This window comes from Microplitis mediator, chromosome 7 (genome assembly GCF_029852145.1).
Source record: "Microplitis mediator isolate UGA2020A chromosome 7, iyMicMedi2.1, whole genome shotgun sequence".
Classification (NCBI taxonomy): domain Eukaryota; kingdom Metazoa; phylum Arthropoda; class Insecta; order Hymenoptera; family Braconidae; genus Microplitis; species Microplitis mediator.
Genome location: NC_079975.1, coordinates 18,375,095 through 18,400,341, shown reverse-complemented (window position 1 = coordinate 18,400,341; position 25,247 = coordinate 18,375,095). Strand labels below are relative to the sequence as shown.

General features: G+C 25.2%; 5 protein-coding genes across 12 annotated transcripts; 3 read left to right on the top strand and 2 right to left on the bottom strand.

Annotated features, from left to right (window-relative positions):
- The first annotated feature begins 27 nt into the window (after positions 1 to 27).
- Positions 28 to 10,797, top strand: LOC130670997 (hippocampus abundant transcript 1 protein-like). 6 transcript variants are annotated; one of them, XM_057474658.1, is made up of 7 exons: positions 28 to 447; positions 3,722 to 4,123; positions 4,407 to 4,628; positions 4,907 to 5,190; positions 6,514 to 6,802; positions 7,167 to 7,395; positions 8,695 to 10,797. In XM_057474658.1, exons 1-7 carry the CDS (start codon positions 322 to 324, stop codon positions 8,799 to 8,801), a joined length of 1,659 nt encoding a protein of 552 aa, XP_057330641.1. In that variant the 5' UTR covers positions 28 to 321; the 3' UTR covers positions 8,802 to 10,797. The 6 variants fall into 6 exon arrangements, with proteins under 6 accessions (XP_057330641.1, XP_057330639.1, XP_057330645.1 ...); XM_057474656.1 differs by lacking the exon at positions 28 to 447 and adding an exon at positions 1,349 to 3,323; XM_057474662.1 differs by lacking the exon at positions 28 to 447 and adding an exon at positions 1,351 to 3,323 and having other exon boundaries at positions 7,167 to 7,320.
- LOC130671001 (TBC1 domain family member 7) lies at positions 10,746 to 13,015 on the bottom strand. The gene is made up of 5 exons (XM_057474667.1): positions 12,846 to 13,015; positions 12,333 to 12,682; positions 11,953 to 12,237; positions 11,534 to 11,663; positions 10,746 to 11,456 (listed from the first exon to the last, which is right to left on the bottom strand). The coding sequence occupies exons 1-5, from the start codon at positions 12,885 to 12,887 to the stop codon at positions 11,334 to 11,336; spliced, it is 930 nt and encodes a 309-aa protein (XP_057330650.1). The 5' UTR covers positions 12,888 to 13,015; the 3' UTR covers positions 10,746 to 11,333.
- Positions 13,016 to 13,396: 381 nt separating this feature from the next.
- Positions 13,397 to 19,001, top strand: LOC130670998 (probable serine/threonine-protein kinase clkA). Of its 3 annotated transcripts, none has more exons than XM_057474664.1 (6): positions 13,397 to 14,347; positions 14,428 to 14,649; positions 14,728 to 15,327; positions 15,507 to 15,735; positions 15,810 to 16,008; positions 18,807 to 19,001. In XM_057474664.1, the coding sequence occupies exons 1-3, from the start codon at positions 13,494 to 13,496 to the stop codon at positions 15,092 to 15,094; spliced, it is 1,443 nt and encodes a 480-aa protein (XP_057330647.1). In that variant the 5' UTR covers positions 13,397 to 13,493; the 3' UTR covers positions 15,095 to 15,327; positions 15,507 to 15,735; positions 15,810 to 16,008; positions 18,807 to 19,001. The 3 variants fall into 3 exon arrangements, with proteins under 3 accessions (XP_057330647.1, XP_057330646.1, XP_057330648.1); XM_057474663.1 differs by having other exon boundaries at positions 14,728 to 15,391; XM_057474665.1 differs by having other exon boundaries at positions 14,728 to 15,391; positions 18,794 to 19,001.
- Positions 19,002 to 19,109: 108 nt separating this feature from the next.
- LOC130671005 (28S ribosomal protein S18c, mitochondrial) lies at positions 19,110 to 20,120 on the bottom strand. The gene is made up of 3 exons (XM_057474673.1): positions 19,894 to 20,120; positions 19,650 to 19,783; positions 19,110 to 19,510 (listed from the first exon to the last, which is right to left on the bottom strand). The coding sequence occupies exons 1-3, from the start codon at positions 19,928 to 19,930 to the stop codon at positions 19,208 to 19,210; spliced, it is 474 nt and encodes a 157-aa protein (XP_057330656.1). The 5' UTR covers positions 19,931 to 20,120; the 3' UTR covers positions 19,110 to 19,207.
- Positions 20,121 to 21,570: 1,450 nt separating this feature from the next.
- LOC130671897 (SET and MYND domain-containing protein 4-like) lies at positions 21,571 to 24,339 on the top strand. Its single transcript, XM_057476016.1, has 5 exons — positions 21,571 to 21,774; positions 21,984 to 23,021; positions 23,111 to 23,379; positions 23,518 to 23,823; positions 23,949 to 24,339. The coding sequence occupies exons 1-5, from the start codon at positions 21,759 to 21,761 to the stop codon at positions 24,198 to 24,200; spliced, it is 1,881 nt and encodes a 626-aa protein (XP_057331999.1). The 5' UTR covers positions 21,571 to 21,758; the 3' UTR covers positions 24,201 to 24,339.
- The last annotated feature ends 908 nt before the right edge of the window (positions 24,340 to 25,247 follow it).

Genomic DNA, 25,247 nt, shown 5'->3' with positions numbered 1-25,247 from the left:
ATCTACATGTATTACATTCAATGAAAATTTCCTCGTTTGTATGACACCTCGCATTATGGTGGTTGTGTTTTTTGTGTGTTAGCCTATATTTTATATATTATACATGGCAATAAGGATTATTTAACATCATTTTATTATTGATATAATTATCAATACTATTAAGTTTATTTTTTTATTTATTTTGTCTTTATTTTAATAATAATAAATACAGTAATTGGATGTATTTAAAAATACACAATTTGTGATGGCTAATGAGTTTATCAAATTAATACTAAATTGTTAAAAAATTGTTTTAAAAATTTTTAATTTAAATTCAATTTGATGAAACTTAAAAAGCGTAAAAGTTTATGCGCCCAGTGCGTTAGTATGCCCGCCAAGATCTCACAAAAAATTGTCAGCATGATCATAAGAAGTAGGAAATCTATTGTGAAAGATGGAGTTATTACGGTAATTATATTGTTAATAATATATTTTATTAATTAATCAATTTATCTATTTAAATATTGCGGCCATCATAACAAATGTTATTAACAATATATTTCCTATGGTTTTATTTTATTTTCTAAATGTCACAGAAAATATTTTTTTTTTAATTCTTACAAATTTTTTTATCCAATAAATTTTAATTGGTTTATTTTATGAGTATTGTACCGTAAAAAAAGATAGATTTTTTTTTTTTCGTCGTTAACTGACGAAATTTTATTTAAAAAATAACGTTTTTTTTATCAAAAAACTCCAGTACTAGCACCAATTATTTCTTATTTTAACGATAAGCATACTAATTTAAAGTTTCATTTCACGTTGAATAATATATTTTTTCGATAATTAGAGTAGTTAATAGTTGTCTACTATTTAGTCCTCTTTTTTTTTTTTATAACCATTTCTATGTATATGTTATCAGTAGTACACCTGTATACATTCTTATCACAATACATACTTGTTCGTTTTATGTACATATAATAAATATTTTATCAGTTTAATATGCACCTTCGTTTTCATTTTCATACACAACAGTACTTCGATAATTCACAAAAATATCTATATATATATATATATATATTTTTTTTTTAATATTGTTGATGAAATGAACAAAAATATTTATACAATTAAATAAATAATTTATGCAAATGTAAAACGCTATGGATGAAACCAGTATTTAAAGATTATCTGCATTACATAGTTGACGCATATATGTATATACATACATATCTATTAAAGATATTTTTTTTTTATAATCTTGCATAATAAAAACATTAATTGACGTCAATAATAAATCTAATAATCAATTTCAAAAGATGGTAATAAGTAATAAAAAATTAAAGAAAAAAGTATATTTATTTAGAAATAGAAGAAAAAATTTTAGACTGCGCGGTCGCAGAACAGAATGTAGTATAGAGTTTGATTCTCTTCTCTTCGGTTTATAATATATACACGGATATTTATGTATGTGTAAAAGATAGACATACGTAATGTCTAAATAGTTTGAGAAAGATGACAATAATGAAAAGAGCAAGCATGTATAGAGGGAAAAACTGAATGATAGAGAAAGAGAACAAGTCAGTACAGTAAAGGGAGAGATCAAAGCACCCACACTTTTAAGACTGAAAAGTAGTAGAGGGTCGGCAATGCAGTGGTACGTGGTTTTTTCGTGAGCAAACACACTCCAAATTTTACCATATAATTTTATTCTTCTTTGCTACGAATATATGTTACTTAAATACATATATATACATTTATTTAAATAACTGCAGAGAGCACATTGTCAATAACGCTTAGTAGTTGTTAAAAATCTGCTTTGAAGTATATAATAATAAATGATAACTATTAAACCATTAAAAAAATGAGTGATTAGTGATCTGTGACCAGTTGTAACAAGTCAATTAAAACAAGTAGAGGGTAAAAAATAAAAAATTATCTCAATGTCATCTTATAAATCAGTTTACACTGGACATTGGTCCAGCATTTATCGAAAGTTCATATGTCAATTAAAAAATATTTGTGAAATAAAAAATCCTAAAAATAAATATATCAAGTTATAAATAAAATATATAAATTTAAAATTATAAATGACCATTTTTTCTTGTTGGAGTTAAAAAATAATGTAGTGAAAAAAGAATTAATAAGACAATGGCGTGTACGTCATCAGAATATCGATTGACAAAATAATAATAGTTATAATAATAACACTAATAGTTGTTTTAATAATAATCATATACTTATTTATAAAATATTTATAATTATAATATTAAATAAACAAAACAAAAAAGAAAATTTAGTTTGGAAAATCATGAACCAATTGCCCTGGTGACGACAAAGAACGAAGAGGATCCGGGTCACAGGAACGACATGCGTTCGATCGCAAACGTCGTCGACGGAGTTGCTTTAGCTGTTACTAGTTTGTCTGTAACGAACGCGTTAGTAACACGATTGTTATCGTGAGATTCGTGTCTCTGGTGTTACATTATTGTATTTATTAATAACACTTTAATAGCAACGAAATTTTGATAATTAAAATAATGAAAAAATAAATAAATTGATGAATTATTACAATTTTGAAATCATTTGAATTAATATACATACATACATGTCACTCATTTTTTTAAAAGATGTTTGTTGCTTTTTGATAAATTAGTTTTGAACTAAGAGTGATTTCAATTAAAAAGATAAGTAGTGGAAGATAATTAAATAAAAAAATATATGTATATGTGCATGTGTAATGAGAAGAAAATCTTTGTATAATTATGGATGATTGTCAGCTGACTGCAGGCGTCATATTTACTGGCAAAGATTACCATTGTATAAAAATATCACAATTATTTATTTCTACTCTTGGCTATTCCTCGTTGAAAATATCACTGAGAAGTCAGTTTGAATAACCTTGAAATGAAACATTAAAAACCAGAAAAAAAAAATTATTCATTACTATTTTTTTATTTACATAATTGTGAATTACGAAAATTTTATTTTTCTTTTAAACATTAAGATTATTTATTGTTTTATAATGATCAAGTAGCATTTAATTGTGGAATGTGATAAGTGGGTAAGGTGGTAAAGATAATAAAATAAAAAAAAATGAACTAGACTATGCCACCTTGATAATGTTGATTATTTATTTTAAAAATAAAAAAATAAATGAAGAGAAGTAGAATAAAATAAAATATAAAAAAGGGGGTTGTGACCACGGTGTCATGCCCCCAGGGGCAAAAGGTGGGGCAGAGGGCCTAGATCCCTCTTGTTCTGAGCTCCATGATAGTGAAGAAATAACACCTGAGACAATCGCACCGTCTTTAAGTCTATTTCAAAGATGTTACAGGCATTTAAAGGTCAGATTCAATAATAGTTTATAACCGAAATTAAAGATTAATTAGTATATAAAAAAAATAAAGAAATTTACTTTTTAAACTCCAATTATCAATATTTGTTTTAATCATAAACAATAAATACGTTTATAAATTTTTAAAGTCACTGATTACAAAATATTATTTATAAATAATTACTATTTATTAATTATTTATTATAGATATTTATTGTAATGCAACACATAAAATAATTGATGATTGAAGCTAAAAATAATTTCAAAGTTAAATCCCTGAATTTAAGTCGTAAATCAAAGACGTTTTTAAATTTTATTTTGTAATTTATATTACCATTATTTTTTTAAATTCTTAAATGTTTATATTTTATGTAATTTAAAGTCAATAAAAACTTATTTTTGTTACAGAGTTCAGGTGTGGGAGAGGCGAGTGTCTATCATGCGCTGGTAGTAATATTTTTGGAATTCTTCGCTTGGGGGTTACTGACGATGCCAATAATATCTGTATTAAATGAAACTTTTCCTGATCACACATTTTTAATGAATGGCTTGATAATGGGTATCAAAGGATTATTGTCATTTTTATCAGCGCCGTTAATTGGTGCACTGTCTGATGTATGGGGAAGAAAATTTTTTCTTCTTATAACAGTGGCTTTTACGTGTGCACCAATACCACTTATGAGTATAAATACTTGGTGGTTTTTTGCTATGATATCTATTAGCGGTGTTTTTGCCTGTACATTTTCCGTTGTATTTGCTTACGTAGCAGATGTCACTGAAGAAAGTCAACGATCTTTAGCATATGGATTGGTGAATTTTTTTATATTTCTTATTATTCAATTATTATTTAAAATATCGCCGATAGAATGTTTGATAATTAAAAATTTTAATTCAATCTTCAGATTTATCAAAATTTAATATTAACCTTAACAATTAATTTTTAATAATTATATTTAAAATTAACTCAAAAAATATATTTATATATATACAGACATTTTGTTTTTCTTTGTATATATAACTGATTTTTATAAGCTTAATTTATTATCGATATTTTATTTTTAAAAAAATTTAAATAATTGAATTTTTTTTCAAGGTATCTGCTACATTTGCAGCCAGCATGGTAATTAGTCCTGCTTTAGGGGCATGGACAATGACTGTTTATGGAGAAAATTTAGCTGTAGCGTTAGCAACAGCAATAGCTGTTCTCGATGTATTCTTTATACTTGTCGCAGTACCGGAGAGTTTACCAGAAAAAGCTCGTCCACCTGTACCCATATCATGGGAACAAGCTGATCCATTTGCTGCTTTAGGAAAAGTACGATTTCAATTTAAATACTCAAATAATAATGCATACACGTAAAATTATCACTATGTAATTTTAAAATTTATATCTCATTAACATATCACAGAATACTTGTCGCAATGATTCACTTACTGATAAACTATCTAGTTTATAATATTTAGATTTTTATGATTATTTCAATAAACTCAAAAGCAAAGTATTTAATGGAATATATAAAAAACAATTAACTGATTGAATATTTAGTATTATGTAATTGATAGTATTTTTATTAATGATATTTATTTATTTAGGTTGGCAAAGATCATACCATATTGATGCTGTGTGTCACAGTATTCTTAAGTTATTTACCAGAAGCAGGCCAATATAGTTGTATATTTGTTTATCTTAAGCTCGCAATGGGCTTTTCAGCCGTAATGGTTGCGGTATTTATTGCCATAGTTGGTATTTTAAGTGTTGGAGCACAAATATTGCTTGGTCCATTAATGAAAACACTTGGTAGTAAGCATACTATCATGCTTGGTTTACTATTTGAAATGCTTCAACTCATGTGGTATGGATTTGGATCACAGACTTGGTAATTTTTTTTAACATTAGATATAAATTTGATAATAATTATAATTGCAATTATAAAATCATCATTATTTAAAATTTCTATAATTTTGTTTTTCTACAATTTTCTATTGACCGTGAGTTTTTCATGAAATTAGGTCATAATTTTCGTGTATGATTAATGTATATACGATAATTTAATGAAATAAAATTTATTACAAGCCGTCAGTATCAATTAGATGATAGTTAGAATCACTGATAATAATAGTTAGTAAATGAAAACTGATGTCATGTTCGATATATCCTTGAAGCTACGTGGCTTTGTTTAGTTTACTTAGCAATCATATTGATTTTTACCAATGTCTATAACACTTCACTTACAAAGTTGTGTTTATTTGTAACTTTGAACATATCATTTATTATTAATATTCATTAAACTACTTTTAAAATACTTCATACTGTTAGATTTAATAATTATCTATTTTATTAACTTATTAAATTATTGTTTAGAATTTTTTTTGTACATGTTTTTTTACATAATTTCATCATAAAATATAACTGCTAAGTTGAAAAAATTATTTTACTATTATGTAAAATTTTTTATCAAAGGTATATCTTAAACAATTTATCGTATCATACAATCATTTTCAATTATTAATGATAATTTTTCAAATTATATTATCATTTCTTTTACATCTTAATATTTATTATTTATAATAATGTTGAGTTCGACATTACTAGAATGAAATGTCATTAGTTAAAGTCTTAAATAAATAAAAAAGTCCTCAATAAAGTAACGGAAAATATTTTCTTATATAACAATTTCCTCGTTAAATGTGAAATATCCAAGAATACTGTTATCAATGCGACCATATCAATGTGACATCAATAGACCTTTTTACGCACGATTCGTTGACTTAGCATTCAATTACTTTTCATGACGTGGCATTAATGATGTATTGATAAATGTGACAATTAATTTAATAAATATTAGCGTTCTTTAGTATTCTATTTATCTAATGAAATACTTACGTCACGTTTATTTTAACCCAAATTCTATTTTATTTTATATTTCCCTAAGGATCTTCCGATACTTATTATTGAAAACAGAATCCTATTTATATCATACACGCATAAGCTTTATTAGAATCACAAGTGCAACTCGTCTCTCTCTCTCTCTCTGATATTTTTTACTTATGAGCTGTATAGAAAAAAAAAGTTCGATAATCAATAGACACTGACTCATATTATTAAATTGTTCATTTTATCATAATTGAGGTAACTTAATTAAAAAAAAAAAAATGATAAAAATAAATTAGCTATATTTATTGTTTTTTTTTTTTTACAGGATGATGTGGGCAGCTGGAATACTTGCTTCAGTCTCAAGTATCACTTATCCAGCGATTTCTGCATTCGTGTCAATGCATTCAGATGCTGATAAGCAGGGACTTGTTCAGGGAATGGTTACAGGAATGCGAGGACTCTGTAATGGTCTTGGGCCAGCTATGTTTGGTGTTATATTCTATTTATTTCACGTCGATCTCAACGACGAAACGCCGTCACTACCTCTAAAACCTTCTCTTTTGGAAGATAGTAATCAAACAGGAACTGCTATACATATAGACATGGTTCCACAGGTAAAAAAATTAATTATTTTTTTTTATTAGTTTTATTTCTTTTTTACAAATATTTTGATGAGTTATTTTATTGAAACTTAAGTTTAAAAAGTAAAAAAATCATATATTTATTTATTTTTTCATTCAAAGTATATATTTCATTAAAAGACAAAATTATTTTCACGATTTATAAATAATTTTTTTTTCTTTTAATTTATATTGTGTTAAATAGTATCAGTCACGCAATTTATTAATTAAATTTTGATTACCAATGCATCATGATTTACTTGTATTATTAATTTTTTTCTAATTTTATTTATTTATTCATTTATAAAGGAAATTTATGTTAAATATTAAATTGATAATCTATCGTTGTCACATAAAGAATGGATTTCAGTTGGTGCCAGGGCCTCCCTTCGTATTTGGTGCATTACTTGTAATATGCGCACTACTAGTAGCTGCGTTTATTCCTGATGAGTCAAATCCAATGGCAACAGGTCCGTTGCATCATCACTCTTCCACATCACGCAGGCCATCTGGTAAATACGCATACCAAAAATGTACGTTACAGGTTTTCCGTTTATTGCTAGAGCTGGATGCATACGCTTCTGGTGGTGGGTTTATTTTTTTCATTTCGTCTATTCACATGTGGGTTTCATTGGTAAAATATATTATGCTCGAGGGCTCGTATACCTAAGTAGATCGAGGTCACTCACGATAAAGATGTAAAATAGTACGAGTTATAAATGTCCGTGAAATCATTTACTCTGGTATATTTTTATAACACACGTTATTTATTTATCCTAAAAATTTCAATTACTCTTTATATTATTAACAATCTAAGTATAACTATTTTTTTCTTCAGTTATTATCTTAGCTATTAATATTGCATGTTAATACTTAGAAATTTTTTTTGTATTTTTTAATTGAAAAATATTACTATAATATTAAAATTAATAAATAAAAAAAACAAACAAAATTTTCACAAAATTAATGTGAGAAATTTTAATATTTACATAAAATAAAGTTTGTTACACTGTTAAAAATTTTTTCGATTTTCAAAGATGATTGTCTAATTATACATGAAAAAAAAGAATTTTCAATAAAAATGATGGTTTTTCAAATAACTATCACCTCCAAATTAACATTATTTAAAATTCATTGAGCTCTGGACAGTAAAAAAAAAAACAATTAATTTTCACAATGAAAAATTGAAATTATTGAAATGAAATAAGATAAAACATTTTCTGATTTTTATTTTTATGATATTTATAAGATTTGGAAATTTAAAGTAATGTAAATAAGTTAATTTACAATGATATTTTTGACTGATTTGAACTTTTTGTTATCTTCAAGTAATTTGCTTTAAATTTCAAAGAAAATTTTTAACAGTATACATTTTGATCTCTTTAATGAAAATTTTTGTCCTTTTTGTAAAAATGTATCAATTAACTTGAAGGACTTTCGTTAAATATAATAAAAAAATTAGTATGAAAATATTTATTTCATTAGTCAATAGTTTTTGACGAAGAAAATGCTTATGAATGCTTAATTACAATGGACACGATATTTTTAAATTTGATTATTTTTTTTTTACAATAATTATCCAAGTAAAATAAAATCCAAAAATTACTTAAAATTAATTAATTTTTTTTACGATTAAAAAATAATTTAGAATGGTTATTTAAATAGAAATATTTTTTATTTTTATGGAAATTTTATTGATGATATAAAAAAATATGTTTAAAAAAATTATTAATGCTTATCATTCAATTATTTGGGTAAAAAATTATTGCTTCATGCTAATTTTTAATGTAGTTTAAATAAATAATAAATTTATATCTTAATCAATTTAATCGATTATTGAAAAAAAAAGTAATAAATAAATAACTTTTTTCTCTTTTAATTTTCAGGTTTGTCATTGGACGTTCATTTTGAACCGGAAAGAATTGTCAGTGGTCGTAGTAAAGTAGGACCACTGTCTCCTCTAGTCGACAACTGCAATTCAGCAGCTCTCTAGCCATTCTTTCCGGTACTCCGGCAAGCTGTCAATAATAAACATAGAGAGGAGGCCTATCCTGCCAATTAATCGAAGGTCGTAGACACCTTCAGGCTTATTTAAGTCCACCTCTGTGTTTGATCTAGAAAAATAAAACATCAACAACACAATAATAAGCAAACAAAAGTTACAAGGATATTTTGTTGTCATTCGCGTAAATCAAAAACAAAAATCATTGAAATGTCAAATGAAGAAAGGAGAAAATAAAATCGTAATATACATGAGTATGTCGTTGTTAACGCGAAGACATGATGCCGAGGATTGACTTTAAAGTTCTCCGTTGACTGAAAAATATTGTAAAGAAAAATTATAAATATAAATTAATGATAATAATTGTAATAATAATAAAAATAATAATAATAATATAATATTAAATTAATAGCTGTGTGATTGACATTTGTTTGTTAATCATAATTAGCTTCTGCCGAGTGCACAAATAAAAGGACTTGCAGCAGTTATTACAGTGTGAACGATTGAATACATTTAACGCCATTGCAAAAAAAAAAAAAAAGAAAGATAATAAACAGTATTTTTCACTATAGTTATAAAAAGAAAATAATTATAAAAAATAAAATTTAATTCATATAAAATCCGTGTAGAATTTTGTTAATTATATGCGAGCTTTTGATATCGCGTTATAATTTTTACCGCACTTTGAAACTTCATACTCGACGATTTAAAGAGAGACAATCATTGATTTTATTTTTTTATAAATGAAAAATTATTTAAGTGTATGTTGGTTAAAAAAAAAAAAAAAATCCGTTTTGAATATTTTTGAAACGTATAATTGTGAATTAATTCTTGGTGTAATGTTTATGAAGTGTAACAATTTTTTAAATTGCGAAAACAATTGTGAAAATTAAAGAATATATGTTGAGTTTAATATTTTATATTTCATTTTATTCACTTACTTTAAAAAATTTTTACAAAAAGTTATTTGACTTTCAGTAGACGAATAATTTATAGCTTGTATTGTTGAAAATAAAATTGATAAAAAATATTATATCAGAAAAAAGAAACATTAGGAACAAAATAAATCGAAATTACTTTATATTTAAAACCATCAATTACAATTGTTTTTTAATAATCTTTATTAAAATTTTTGACTATTTAATCACTCACAAATCTCACTTTATTACTATCAAGCATTCATTAATTGACAAATATTCGAAAAAAAAAATCTTTTGAAACGAGCGTTTACCGCTAGATTTTCAAACTACCAAATGTTTCTTAATTTATTCACACATACTAGAATCTTTTAATTATATTTTAAACTACAATCATATCACTTTCTCACAATTTTATTATAAAAATTTTTATAAAACGTAATTTTTAAACAAATAATAAAAAGTTTATAATTAAATGATTCACTAAATTAAAATTAATTATAAAATTTCTATTAAAAAAAAAAAAAAAATTAACTGCTCAATCAATCTCTGAGACAATCAAAGATTGTACAATTCATATGTTCATAACTCATTTTTTAAAAATAATGATTTCACGATTGTATGTTTTTTTTTATGATAAAAAATTACATATAAATTTTTTTTTTATTACTTAAATTCTCTCTCTCGTCGATGATAAAGCGAGAATTGTGCGAGTTTTCATCATGAAACCAAAGCCAAAGATCAGTTTAAATAATTTTGTCAAATCGGACCATAAACCCCAGCATTAATAAAAGAAAAAAAAATAATTTCAACCAAAATAAAGTAATGCCTTGGCAGACGTTTGTACAAAAAAAAAAAAAAAAAAAAAAAAAAAAAAATTAAAATAGATCACGTCAATTCATTCAAAAAGGTTTAAAAATTGTACTCAAAGAACTCTTTTGACGGTATTTACAATTGCTTAAAGCTCGGAATAAATTATTAAATAAAATATTTTGACTCCTGGTGAGTTTAGTGTAGATTATAAAAAATTTATGAAGTTGGTGAAAAAATACTTAATTTTTTTTTTTTTTTAATACAATCAGAGATCTTTGAGTGTGGAGGAGTGTACAAGAAAAAAAAAAAACAAAGAATTTTTTGTTATCTTATAAGATTTATAAAATAGATGTCATATAAAACGTTAATTTATATTTGTGCGCAAGTTTATTCACTGTATTTATACTGTAATTACGTACGAAATGAATACATACAAAATCCAATAAATTAAATTTTTGACTTAAAAAAAAATGAAAACTAATTAGCGAACGAGACGTAATTAATTAAAACATCATGATAAAAGAAAGAAGATATGAGTGCATAGCTGTTAAACAAAAATTTAGAGCTCGATTTATCATCGAGAAAATTGTATATGTACGATGTATGATTGCATCAATAAATAATTATTTTTAAGATAAAGGAATAGTAAAGGTGTACTTTTTTTTTAAACTTGGTTTTTCTGTTCGAATATTTTCTTTATAGTCAATGTTAATTTTTATGCAGGCAATATTTATTATTTACAAAATATCAGTAGAAAAAAACATTTGGTCGGATATATTTCATAATTGATACGTCATGCGTTTGATGTTGAGTTTATAATATTTGTGTTTGGAGACATTGTTACAAGAGCAGAACCACTTTGTTGCCACAGCTCTATTGCTTTGTTGACTATCATTTCAGATGTTTCTTCATTTATCTAAAATTTTTTTTTCCAATTAAATTAAAAAGTCTAAATAAAAACTATTTTAAAGATATTTTGTTCTTACAACTTACATGTGAAATAGTATCTAATACACAATCTGTACTATCACAATTTAATAGAAATCTTCTGAGAGTTATAAAAACAACAGCCGCAACAAAAGCAAGAATTTTATAAGCTCCAACAGCGATTTTATCCCAAATTCTAGAATAACGAATAATAATTATTAAACATGGTTACAAGTTTTAATTAATGAATTAATTAAGTTACAAATTAAAAAAGACATTTATACAGAAACATTAATTTCAAAAAGATTGAATGTACACGTTTTTTGAAAACACTTGATGTTTTTTTATTTATTAATTTTTTTTTAAATCGATCGTTTTGAGTTCAATATATATTTTAAAGTTTGAAAAAATTGTTTTTATTATTATTAAGATTTTATATCAATGTCTCAATTAATAAATTATTCACAAAGTAATAATAATAATACTTTGGAAGAGATCCATCACAAATAGTTTCAGCAAAACAAGAACAGAACCACTGGTCAAAAGGAATATTGTTCAAAACTTCACATTTTAATAAATGTTTATAAAGACACGAGTCTTCTTTTTCAAGAAGCGCCGAAGTACAATCTATTAATCTTCCAACATCATTATAAAATTTATCAACATGATCTAAAAATCCACACAGTAGCCAATAAATATCTATTATTTTTTCATACTCGTGATCACCTTCCATGATATGCCAGAGACTTTCAGCCATTCTGCTCATTGCTCTATACGGAATAATCAATAAAATGATTAATTTATTATGATATTAAATAATATTATTATTATTATCTGTTAATAATTATGGTTTATTGTTTTTTACCTAAACAATGAAGACTCTAATTGAGCATTTATATCTAATTTTGCCCGTCTTGTTCTTAATAACCACATAATAAGTAATGTTTGGTGAGGTTTAGAATTTTCATCAACTATTTTTGTAACTCTCAGTGCCTTTCTCAAGTCATGAAATTCATCTCTCCTTTGTGATGCTACAAAATCATTACTTCCTGTATAAATTGGTGTAACATCCAACAATATTTTCCATAGGAAATTCCTATAGATTGCAGGTACAGTGAATCGAAGACAAAATTGTTTTAATTTTGCTTTATCAAATGGCTGTTCCTTTAATAAAATTTCTAATGATTTTTTTTCTTCAACACTACGAAAACCTACCTATTTAATTATTTGAAATTAAAAATATGATTATTACTTTTACTGTCATTATTTAATATTTGTTATTATTAAATAGTATAATAGATGCTTTATTTTTTAACCTCCTCAATGATTATTTATTTTATAATCATTTTCTAATATAATAATAATAAATATTACTTACTTTTTCATAATAAGAAGAACGGAAATTTCGTTCATCAGCCATAATTTTGATAATTTATCTCATGGCAATCAATAATTATATTAATTATTATTAAACATATATTATACGCTGCATTGACAAACTTGTAGCACCGTACAACCTTGTAATGATCAATTTACTTGTCATTCATTTTAATACAAATAAAAAAATTATATGTACATGTATATATACACACGCGCATCCGAATTGGGTGCGCGAAGTTTTGACGCAATTTAAGATTAGCGTAAAATTTTAAATATAGATTAAATTACTTTTTCTTTATGAATCCTCTACTATAAATAATTAATATTATCCATGTCTAGTGTCCATGGAAATTATCACATTATTTTTATGAAAAATTTTGTTAGAATTTATAAAAATTATGAAACATTTAATTTTATAAATTGCCGCGAGGTTATGGAGTCGCATTACAATATATCGATAGATCGTATTTTATACTCTCGAAATTTTTATATCGATAGTAATCATTTTTCAATTTTAAATTTCAACAGCTACTGACTGATAATTTTAAATAAAAATAAATTTTTCATGTCAATAAACACTATAATTACATTAACAATAATTATTAAGTATTTGATTTGAAAATTAAAACTACAATAATAAATAAAAATGAATGATTATAAAGCTTCAGTTGATAAATTGTTACAAGAAGATGAAGAAGAATTATTGGCATTTATTGACAAAGAAAGTATTTGTACGACATGTAAATTAGAAGTTGATAATCATAATTCTGAAAATTTTATAGTGAAAAAAGAAAATTCAGTTCATTTTGAAGACAACATTTATTCACAATCATTAGATAATTTTGAAAATTGTCAAGAACTCATGAGAGCTACACACTCATTTTCAAGAATAAGTTTCGAAAATCTTGATTTAGAATTATCTGATATAAATAATGAACAACATCAGTTCAGTCATCAAACTCATCAAATTAATAAAAATAATATTAATAATAATAATGATAAAGTTAATGAAGACAATTCTATTTTCAATGATACTCCTAGCTTTGTGTGTACAGGCGTTGATAAAGCACTAAAACAATTAGAACAAGACCAAGAACATCATAATGAAGTACAAAATATGCCTGAAACTTTACAAAAAAAAATCATATCACATAAAGCCGGAAACGTGAATGGTAACAAAAAAACTTTACATGACAAAGAAACGCAAACAGATTTAACAGAAAAACGAAACGAAACTGATAATCTTTGGTTTGATAACGAATTCCCATCCGAAAAAGAGTTAGAGAAAATTGATCATTTTATTACTGAGGTTACAAATGGAAATGTAGGTAATAATAATAAAAGAAAATATAATAATGAAGATAGTATTGATAGCAACAATAAAAGAATAAAGAGTAAAACAAGAGAATTTGATAAAACTGTTAACGATTCCATGGTTTCAGTTGTTTTAAATCGACAAAATAAATTATTTGATCTGTCCAATGATTTATATCAATATAGGTATTGTATTTTAAATTTTATAAAATTAATATTATAAATATTTTTAATGATAAATTAGTAATGGTTAATTTTCATTACAGTGAATATTTAAATCAAATGAGAACGGCTTTATCTAAAAAAGAATCATCTACCAACATTAATATTCCAACTCCTCCAGTATTAGTGGGTTATGACAATCAATTTGATTTTAAAACTGAAAAACGATTTGTTAAACTTCCAATTAGAATTGAAAGTTATGGCAAAAATAATAGCAGTACTAGCAATAAATTAAACTCTCATAACATTAAATCTAAAATTTATCCGTAAATATTTTATTATTAGTTTATAGTGAAGTGTAACAAAATAAATTATCTAATCTTAAATTATAATTTAACTTTTAGACAAAAAACAGAAATTTCAAATCGAGGAACGACGAAAAACAATCCGATATCACATTCAAGAAATATAAATAATTCAGCTAAAAATAATTATAGTAAAATAAATGATCAAGTAAATTCTACAAAAAAAAATCAACGACAATCTACAATTAAAGAAGCTTTTGCAATTCATAAAGATAATCATAAGAAACCATTAAATGATTATAAAAATATTAATAATATCGCTAATAATACAAAAATTAATATTAATAAAAATATTAACGGTCTAGAAAAAAATCAAAATGATAAAATTAATAATGATAACTTAAGTGATTCAGCATCAATGTATCAATTTAATCCACTTGGTCGTAATATTAACGTTAAAAAATAACTATAATAATTATATTAATTAATTTAATATTAGTATAAAAACTTCTGTATACTTTTTTAAATTTATATACTTTATTATTATTATTTTCATCATTGCTTTGAAAATTTTAATAATTATTTTAATCAGAATGTTTTTTTAGTGTGTTTTTAAATTTTTCCACATAATTGTATAACAGTTTTGTTCTTTTTTATTGTCTGCTGGTAACCAAAAATAGAGAACCAACAATAACACACGTGCGTATTTTAAGTTGTTTATCAGCTGTTTTTACGTATAAAGTATCATTTAATAATTTACATTGTAATTATCCATTTAATGTTATAAATTAATTAAACATAATCGAATCTAAAAATGTAATTTTGAAAATCAATTAATAGAATTTAATTAATCAATATTCTTAAATGTTTTCTTTTAGTTTCGTTTAATTTTATAACAGTGATTTATAAAGTTGTATATTAGTCATAAGAAATACAAAAAATTAATATAATTATTGAAATGAATAATAAAAATACAAATTTAATGCGCACCCCATTAAGAAATAGTTATCTAGCAAATAAACCATTTTGTTCGCCAATAAGAAATGATACGACGCCAGTTAAAAGTAATTTGAAGAGGCTTTATCCAGTATCACCATCTCCTGATTCGTAAATATATTTTTTTATCTATATAATTATATAATATATTTATAATTGTTTGGTTTTAAAAATTTTAAATATAGAAAAATTTCAACGCTACCACAAGATATTATAAAACGTCGTAAAATTGAATTAGACAAATCAGAAAATATTTATTGTCCAACATTTAATATACAAGATTCAGAACCAACTCAAAGTGATTTATTAGCACTTAAAAATAGAATCAGAAGTAAAAAACTAGAAATTGAGGTTACGAAAACTAAGCTTGCTTATCGAAAAAAGGTAAAAAATAATTCAAATTAAGTTTTTTTTACTGAAATTTAATTTTTTATACCACCTGTATAGAAACTGCAAGTTACAATGTCTTGACAAATTCGGCTTGTTGCTCTTAGCACATTTATTTACCATACATTTATGTCATTTGTCTGCTCTGCACTCTGCTCTAAAATAATTTAATACATCAGTATATGCGTACTCGGAGCAATATGCTGAATCTACTCTTTTTCATACCGATGCGATTTAGAGGACAGAAACCGATCAGTTTCTGTCTTCATTTTTCCTTGCTAGAATTGCATTTATTTATAATAAACTTTTAAATATTTATTCAATGACGTATTAGCATCCTAGATAAAACCTTTATTAATCAGGCAACGTTTCGTTCTCTTTTTTAGAACTTTATCATCAGCAGGCTTCTAAAACACTAGAAGTTAATTAACTAGAAGCTTAGTAATCAAGCAGTTTTTAATTAATATAGTGAATCTGTATGTCTAATATATTGAATATTAACATAACTTATTCAAGTGAATATTGTTATATTGATGAGAAAGTATTGTACTATATCATTAAGCTGGTATTGTGTTTTATAAGCTTGATGAAGTTCTAATAAAGAGAGCGAAACGTTGCTGAATTAATAATAAAATTGTATTGAATGTTCAATTTCCTGCTAATTTTATTATTATGGGAATATTTATTACAGTGGTCGTTAAAAATTAAATTTTCTCAGAAGCCTCATAAAAAACTTATTTTTAGTGAAAAGATACGTGGGGGGTTTCGTTTTTTCGTTTCAAGTAAAAAGAATACGTGCCTCAGAACGATCAAAATTCATTTTTCGATACGATCGCGGTTTTTTTTTAAATGTCTCATGAAATAGGCAGATTAAAGAAAAAAATCATAGAAACAATTTGGTAGGAAATTAAATTCTTGACAGAAAAGATCATGTTCATTTTTTTTTATAAAATGTGTATTTAAGAAGATATTTTTAAAAAAATTTTTTAGATCTTATCAATTGAGCATCTAAAGGATAATGAATGTTAAAGATAAGGTTTTTTCTCAAATATAAACAAATTCGTAACTCGTAACATGTCAATAATTAATGCTTGTTATAGTTTCTATATACTTAGAAAAATGTCATTTTCAAAATTTGTAATCCTTAAAAGGCTCAATTCATCAGATGTAAGAAAATTTTGTCAAAAATATCTTCATAAATACACATTTTATAAAAAACTGAATATGACATTTTCCAGTTTTAGAAAAAACCAAATTCCCCACTTATTTTTTCAATAAAAAGATGCTTTTTATAGGACGTCTGAGAAAATTTAATTTTTAACGACCACACTAATATTTATATTATTCTAATATCCAATGAAATTAATAAGTGTCTTTGAAAAATTAATAAAATAAATCAATAAAAATAATCATAAGGAAAACTTGTTCAATTCATAAGCCATTGTTTTCTCTGTTAAATTACTTGAATTTTATTAAAAACAAAACGTCTGATATTACCCTATTTTGACTAGCTCGAGACATTATAACTCTCAGTGTCAATGCGGGTAATATAAAAAATTTATTGCGTGGTAAAGGATAAAACAAGAGTGAAGGATCGGCAGTACTAACCGAATTTCCGGATTTTAGATATCTACTTAAGTTTTAAATATATATGGGACTTGTTCGTTCTACGCATTTTATCGGAAGCTGAAAAAATCACTGCAATGATAATCTATATTATTAAGAGAATAAGGAAAATTTTGTTCTCGTCGTATCTATATGATAGAATTACTTAATGTTATTGAAATTGGTATCATTAGATAGGTCTTGACTTGAATTTGTGCCTTTTCATAGTTTAAACTCTTTTTAATTGCCAAGTATTGAGATAAATAGATTTATCTATATCATTCGAATTACATTTGAATTACGCGAGAAAAAAGACGATCGTATTTATTTTCTTTAAATAAATTAATACGTTAATTATTCCATCACTAAATATGACTGAATGTCACTGAATATATAGCTATATTATTTATATCGCGTTACTTATTTCAAAATGACAGATTTTTATACTCCCTTTTGGTTTTAGGAAGCTTCTCAAAGCCAAAAAAGTGTGCATAGAAAAAAAAGGATTCATTGACACAAAAAATCTTTACTCGCCTGAAGAAAATTTTTACTTACCCCAAGAAATATTTTGCATCGTGAATTAAAAACAAAAATTTATTCAGAACTAGAAAAAAATACTTGGTACAAGGAGTTATTTTTTGACCAAAAAAATATTTTCTCGCTCCAAGACAATTTTTGTATTTAATTGATAATGCATAAAATTTCTTGGTGAAAATTAAAATTTTTTGCGGCAAGAAATCCTTTTTTCTGCGTATTCTATAAATTTAGTAGTGATATTTGGGCAGTCACGTAGTGACTGCTGGTTACTTGTTCATAAATTAAGAGATATCTAAAATTCGAGAATTTGTTAAGTACGGCCCCGCTTTGAGACCAGATGATGCCAGCTTTCGCCTTCAGATCGGACAGCTAACTTCATCGAGTGTGGCGCCATATTTTATCCCTTGCCATGTAATATACTATTGTTTTTTTTGAATGCACATAATATAAGTTTTTTATTAAAAAAAGTGTATTGATTAAAAATTAATTACCGTAGAAAGTTTTAAATGTTAACGTCTAAATAAATTAACGAATGTTTATGTGAATATTTATATAAGGTTTATGTATTTTAAACAAAAAAAAAATTATAATTTATTAACTTGAAAAAATTAAACTCTATGTATTTAATAATTGTAATTAGATGCATTTTTTAGAACAAAAAAGAAGATGTCCACGTCGATATTGTAAGATGGAGAGAAGCTTGTCAAAAAGCGCTTATTCAATATCAAAAAGATTGTTCAGAAAAGCTTGATAATGGAAAAACTTTAGAAATGAATGAAATATTGAAAATGCTCGGCATTCCTGAACATATAGTTGATTTTCCTAAAGAAGATTATTAATATTTAATTGTAATTGAGAAAACAGTTTAAAAAATACTTTATAATTATTTTAAGTATTAGAAGTTTATATAAATTATGATTTATCTTTAAATTATAAAATAAATAATAGCCATTAAATTTGTTTGATTTCTTTTTATTTTTATTGTATCTATTATTTTAGAAAAAAAGAAAATCGTCAAATAAAGTTACAATTTAATTATAGAAAGTTCTTTTCACTAATATTTGTGTGGTCTAAATGGATTATTAGGATCAAAAAGCATTGGGTCATATGAATAATTAGGGTCTTTAAGGTAAACACTCATAAAACCACAAGTTTGTGCTTTGAGAATTTCACGTTCAACTAATTCTTGCTTATGCTTACATAAACCAGTTATATGACGCCCATAAATTCTTCCAGTGTATGCACTTTGAAATTGAGACAATAGTCGTACGTTTTTCCAATCAGGAGTTATGTTTAATCTACATAAAACACATAATTTTTTTTCTTTCTCAAATGGATTTCTTTGCATTTTAATGGGCTATAACATAAAAAATTATTATTATTACTAACAAATCATAAATAATCTATTTCATTTATATTCTAGTTAAAATAATAAACTCATTTTATAAATTACTTTTTTAATTACATTAATTTCCAAAAGTTAATAATTAACTTACCAGATCTTCGTCTAAAGGCCCATTTGGTATTGCAAAATCATCGTCTAAGGGCCCATTTCGTATTACTGCTTCTGATTGCTTGGTATTATCAACAATATTATGTATCAGACGCCGTGATAATATTAAAGTGTATTCTTAAAAATAGAAAAAACACATTCAATTTTAATAAACAATATAAATAAGAAATTATAATTTCAACACGAATGGTATTTCTAGGTTATAAACTAAATTATTGTCTACTTACTTGAAATTTCAAATATATTTCTCGATAATAAGGCCATTGAATAATGCTAAGACTGTTTATTTATTATTTTTAACTAATATATATATTTTTTTAATGAAAAGTGCAATAGTGCGAAAATTTTTTAAATTCTCAAGTACTATCGAACAATCAAACAAGATGAAATGATATGCAATGAAATACCGAATACCGGGTGCAAGATTCCATAGACATCACACATGGAGCATGGATACTAGAGAATGGTATCATCTATTCACCATGGGATATAAAGTTTCTGAGAAAGTCAATGGAAGATTATTATTTTATCGACACTACACCGACTAAAGCTAAGTGGTTGTTTTTATAAAAGCCTTTTCACCTAGTTATGCGCAAGCGTGAGTGCAATTTTAATAAAAGCGGCAATTCAAATATTTTGAACAGTTTTCCTACCTAACGAAATCTCGAATTTAAGAATTCTGATTACTTTGTGAATATTTATGGGACTCGGATGATGAAAATTTTCCGAGGAAGTTTGTCTTCTGCTTTTAGTCGGAAGCTAAGAAAATTGCTGTTATGATAATTATTTAATAAATAATTAGAATTTTTAAATTCGAGATTTCGTTAGGTACGGCCGAGCCTTAAGGGGATACGCTACCGGACCTCTTTCTCACACTCAGAAAAATAAACGGGACTATCTTTGTTGCACTCGTTGAGTAAATGAGAATTTTAAAACAATTTATCTCGGAGACGAATTAGGATTTTTGAAAATACGAAATTTCTAGCCCTCTGTTAAGGTTTTGAAAAACGCTAAAGACTCTCTATTTTAGGTTTCTAGTGTTTGTCCGTAAATTAAATTGAATTGAAAATCGGTTACCGTTACCCCTTAAGTCTCTTGTGAGGCTGGATCGGTGAAAATGTGCCCCGCTCGTACCAAAGCGTTATAATAAGATTAGATACATTGTACACCTACAAAGATTAACGATACTAAACAACATCTACGTAATCGCGGCTGTATGCACAAAGTAATGGTACTGAAGTTAGCGGAAGTCTATTAACTTGTTAATTTTTTTAAACCATAAATTATGAAAAAAAATATTTTAAAAAATTGACCATATAGCTTTGTTAATTCTCTACATGTGCATGTTTTCAATTTCTTTTTTTTTTATGATTTATTTGTTAAAAAAAAATCCGATAATTGTTGATTGCCTGTTAATTTCAGGATTTTTTAACTTGGGGGGTCGAATAATTTAAAAGGCGGAAAAATTTAAACACAAAAAGAAATCAAATTCTTTATTATATTTCTCACACTCGAGGAATGATGAAATTTACTAATTCGTTAAATTAAATGTATTACTTAAAATGAAATAATTTTAGTCGATAGCTTACGATATTTTAATGAATTATGTTAATATAAAAAACAATTAAAAAAAGATAAATTATAAAAAAAAAAAAAAAAATTTTTACAATTGCACTCGTAGTCTTAAATTTTCTAAATGTACATATTTTTAGTTTTTTTTTTCTCCAAATTTAATTGTTCAAAAAAAATTCAAAAAATTTTTAACTGTCTGCTACTTCAGGATCGTAATAAAAAAGTACATAAAAAAATAAAATTTTTATGTACGTGCTCTTTTGTTTTTTGAGATATAGTTTAATTAAGTTTTGAAATATTGGCAGTATTTATTATTTCAGACCTGACATAGGTACATTTTTTGCTGCGCAAATTATTTTTGTTTTACTTTGTTAAAAACGATATCATGAAAGGACTATTCTTCATTCGGAAGAAATAACGAAATTAGTTTCATAAATTTTATTAAATAAATAAATAATAATAAAAGTTAATAAATATCTTTAAAAATTTATTTCGGAAAACAAAAAAAAATACATTCAAAATGTCAGAGACGAGGGGTAAGATGTCAATCATATGTATATCATCCATTGTTCTAAATTTTTTTATTTTAAGTATCCAACATTAATAAATATTGTTTAAAACTAGTTTATTTAAACATTATATTTAAAAACTAGTTTAAAATTAATTTTAAATTTACGAATATGTTGTAATAGATGATTTCAATTCAAATATTTTTATTTATTGCTAACAAAATATATATTTATAGAATTGGACTTAAATGCTTGGAAATTAGCTATTTTTCCATTAATACATTCCCCAGAGTTATCAAAAATGGTCACTGTTGAAGAAAAAATTAAATTTGCTATGATATTTCTGCAAGATCATCAAGAATTATTAACGATTAAACACCATCAGGAAAAAAGCTCAGAAAAAGCATTAGAAAAAATAAATAAAGCTAACAAACAAATATTAACTTTACATTATAAATCATTACTCAAATTATACACTGAAGCGTTAGCTTACGCACCAGAAAATTCCGAAGAAATGGCTAAAGCTTATGCAAATCGTTCAGCTGTGCTCTGCAATCAAAGATTATATCAACAGTCGTTAATTGATGTAGGTTTTGCATTGAAGATTGGATATCCAGACAATTTAAAAGCTAAGCTTTATGTACGTCAAGCGAAAGCATTAAAAGCATGTAGTCCCAATATGGTATCAGAAGTCAAAGATTCATTGGCTAATGCTCGATTGTGGATGGAAAAAATGGATCCAATTAATAAACAGAAAATTAAAACTGCTTTAGCTGAGTTTAGTGATAATAAAACCGCGGAACAACCTCGAAAAATTTGGTCAGCTGATAATTATTTAGGTTCTATATCAAGTAGCAATTCTAAAATATCTCGTGCAAGTGGCGCAATTGCTTTGAAATATTCTGAAGAATTTGGAAGACACATTGTCGCTACACGTGATATCGAACCTGGTGAAACTCTAGTAGTACATCGTTCATACGCATCATTACTCTTTCCAGATAATTATTATAACTATTGTTGGCATTGCTCTAAATATCTATGGAATCCTATACCTTGCCAATCTTGCGTGAATATTGTTTTTTGTAATGATGATTGTCGTAAATCTGCGTGGAATGAATATCATGACATTGAGTGTAAAATGATTGGTGTAATGATTGCATCTGATATGAGTACTGTCGAAATTTTAAGTTTAAGATTATTGATTAAAGCTCTTAAAGAACTTGGGAATATTCAAGGACTTAAAAATAAAATTAAAGAATTTGAATCAGTTTCAGGTAATAATAATTATGTGATTTACTTTTATGCCGCACCAATTTAATAACAAATTGTTATGGTAAATAACATAAGTATAATATAATTACAGATCCAATTAATAAAACTTTTACTGGCTCAAAATATGATGAAACCAAGTACGCAAGTGTTTATTCACTAACTCGGTTACCAATTGATAATTTGTTTGCGATGGAATATGCATTGAAAGCTGTTGGAATACTGTATTTTTTAAGTGTACTAACTGATCTAATTGAAAAAAAATTTAATAATTACAAGGATTTAATTGAAGATAAAAATGCCATGTTTATTTGCCAATTACTCTATCGTCATTTACAAATTGTCCGAAATGGCGCAACAGAAGTATTTATTATTATTTCAATTTAGTTCTAATTCAAACGAAAATAATTAAATTATTTATTTTATTCCTTTCTCAATATTATTATTATGAATGTAATAATTAATGTTTTTTAAAATGGTTAATTAATCTATTTCCTTTAGATTGAATTAATGAATGACGATGGAATATTAACCAAACGTGGAGTAATAATTCAACCCTTTTTTCAACTTTGTAATCATAGTTGTGATCGCAATATCTACCATTTCGTTTTAAATGATATGAATTCAATGATTAGTATTCAAACAATTAAAAAAGGTGAACAGATTTATTGCAGCTATGGGCCAGAATATATATTTCAAACTACTGAAGAAAGAAGAGCAAAACTTAAAAATCTTTATCACTATTTTTGTAAATGTTATGCTTGTAAACACAATTGGAATCCCAGTTACAAAATACCATCCTGCATGGTAATTATGTTATTAATTATAATAATTATCTAAAACTTTATTTGCACATTTACTAATCAACTTAATTTATGCAAATAAGGCTTAATTTTACCATATAATAATTAGTACTTCTTATATTTTTTTAGAGTCAAGTAATGCCTGCGGACATTAAAAGAAAAATTACAAATCTTAAAAACAAAATTCAACCTTTAGTAATACCCATTATGTCAAAAAATCTCACTACTGAAGAAAAAATTTCAGTTGATTTTAACAAGATTGTAACTCTTTTAAATTATGCGCTTAATATTCTTGGTAAATATTCCAAGTATCCTTCCCAGGAAATTATGCAATTCAAATATAGTTTGGTTGATATTTATCGCATTCTTGAAGGCTATTAATCTGATTATAACTTAATTAAATTTACTACATGTTTACTATTTTATATATTTCTTCGAGACTTTATATATTATTCATTTGTATTTACGATTAAAATCATTTCTTTTGCGTACTACGTTTGCATAAAAAATGATTAAGTATTTGAGTTAAAGTATGGCTTATTGCCAACAAAAAAGTTAGAAAATTGTTTAACAAATAAATGATACATGTATCACTTTTTATTAATACATTATTTTATTTTATTAATTTCTACTTTAAGAATTATTTAGATATTATTAAAAAATGTTGTATACACAAAAGTTAATAAAATAAATATCGTAATAAATTAAAACAATATTTATCAAATCATTTCTGTTTATATTTTTATTGTTATTTATTGAAATTAGTTTGATCATATTGTTTTGATAAAAAATTTTTCAAAATAGGAAATTTTACTAAGACATATTTTATTAAGACAATTATTGGTTGAGATTAAAAGTTTTGTCTCTCAATATTAAATAATTAAAAAGTCTACTTTTTCGTTTCAATCGCGTTCAAAATAAAATATGTATGGGGCATTCCACGCCACATCGACCACTTTTGACTCCGACCCCTTTTGATTTGGCTGAAAATTTTTTTTCCTTTTCTACCCCGTTAAAATAATTTTTCAGGAAATTTTCAAATTTTTTTACCCAACCCAAAAAAAGTTATGAGTTTTTCAAAAATAAGGCTTTTATTTTTTCAAATAGCTATAACTTCTTAGAATATTGACTAATTGGGACGTTTTTTTTTTCAAAATTTTTGTTTTTGAATGAAATTTTCAGAAAAAAATACAAAAAAAATTTTAAGATGATAAACTCTATGAAATTTTCGGCTTTTCTGAGAAAAACCACTATTTTCTTAAAGTTCGCCATTTTTTATTTTTTTTTTATTTTCTCAAAAAAAAACTTCAATTCTTTCTGCGAATTTCCCCGCCAATCCCAGAGTGGGCGGACTTTTCCTTCTATTTTTTATTATCCATTGAAAAAAAAATTTTTGCCCAGTTGGGCTTACTTTACAAAACGACACTC

Bases quoted from the DNA above. Each gene is read 5' to 3' on its own strand.
- LOC130670998 (XM_057474664.1), top strand. From the start codon at position 13,494: ATGAATGATTATAAAGCTTCAGTTGATAAATTGTTACAAGAAGATGAA. The intron at 14,348-14,427 runs GTATTGTATTTT...TTTTCATTACAG, and splicing joins AATGATTTATATCAATATAG to TGAATATTTAAATCAAATGA. The intron at 14,650-14,727 runs GTAAATATTTTA...TTTAACTTTTAG, and splicing joins ATTAAATCTAAAATTTATCC to ACAAAAAACAGAAATTTCAA.
- LOC130670997 (XM_057474656.1), top strand. From the start codon at position 3,189: ATGCCCCCAGGGGCAAAAGGTGGGGCAGAGGGCCTAGATCCCTCTTGT. The intron at 3,324-3,721 runs GTCAGATTCAAT...TTTTTGTTACAG, and splicing joins GATGTTACAGGCATTTAAAG to AGTTCAGGTGTGGGAGAGGC. The intron at 4,124-4,406 runs GTGAATTTTTTT...TTTTTTTTCAAG, and splicing joins GATCTTTAGCATATGGATTG to GTATCTGCTACATTTGCAGC.
- LOC130671001 (XM_057474667.1), bottom strand. From the start codon at position 12,887: ATGGCTGATGAACGAAATTTCCGTTCTTCTTATTATGAAAAA. The intron at 12,238-12,332 runs GTAAAAAACAAT...TATTCCGTATAG, and splicing joins TTAGAGTCTTCATTGTTTAG to AGCAATGAGCAGAATGGCTG. The intron at 11,664-11,952 runs GTATTATTATTA...TCGTTATTCTAG, and splicing joins TGTGATGGATCTCTTCCAAA to AATTTGGGATAAAATCGCTG.
- LOC130671897 (XM_057476016.1), top strand. The intron at 23,022-23,110 runs GTAATAATAATT...ATATAATTACAG, and splicing joins AGAATTTGAATCAGTTTCAG to ATCCAATTAATAAAACTTTT. The intron at 23,824-23,948 runs GTAATTATGTTA...ATATTTTTTTAG, and splicing joins ACAAAATACCATCCTGCATG to AGTCAAGTAATGCCTGCGGA.
- LOC130671005 (XM_057474673.1), bottom strand. From the start codon at position 19,930: ATGGCCTTATTATCGAGAAATATATTTGAAATTTCAA. The intron at 19,784-19,893 runs GTAAGTAGACAA...TCTATTTTTAAG, and splicing joins AAATATATTTGAAATTTCAA to AATACACTTTAATATTATCA. The intron at 19,511-19,649 runs GTAAGTTAATTA...TTTATGTTATAG, and splicing joins GGCCTTTAGACGAAGATCTG to CCCATTAAAATGCAAAGAAA.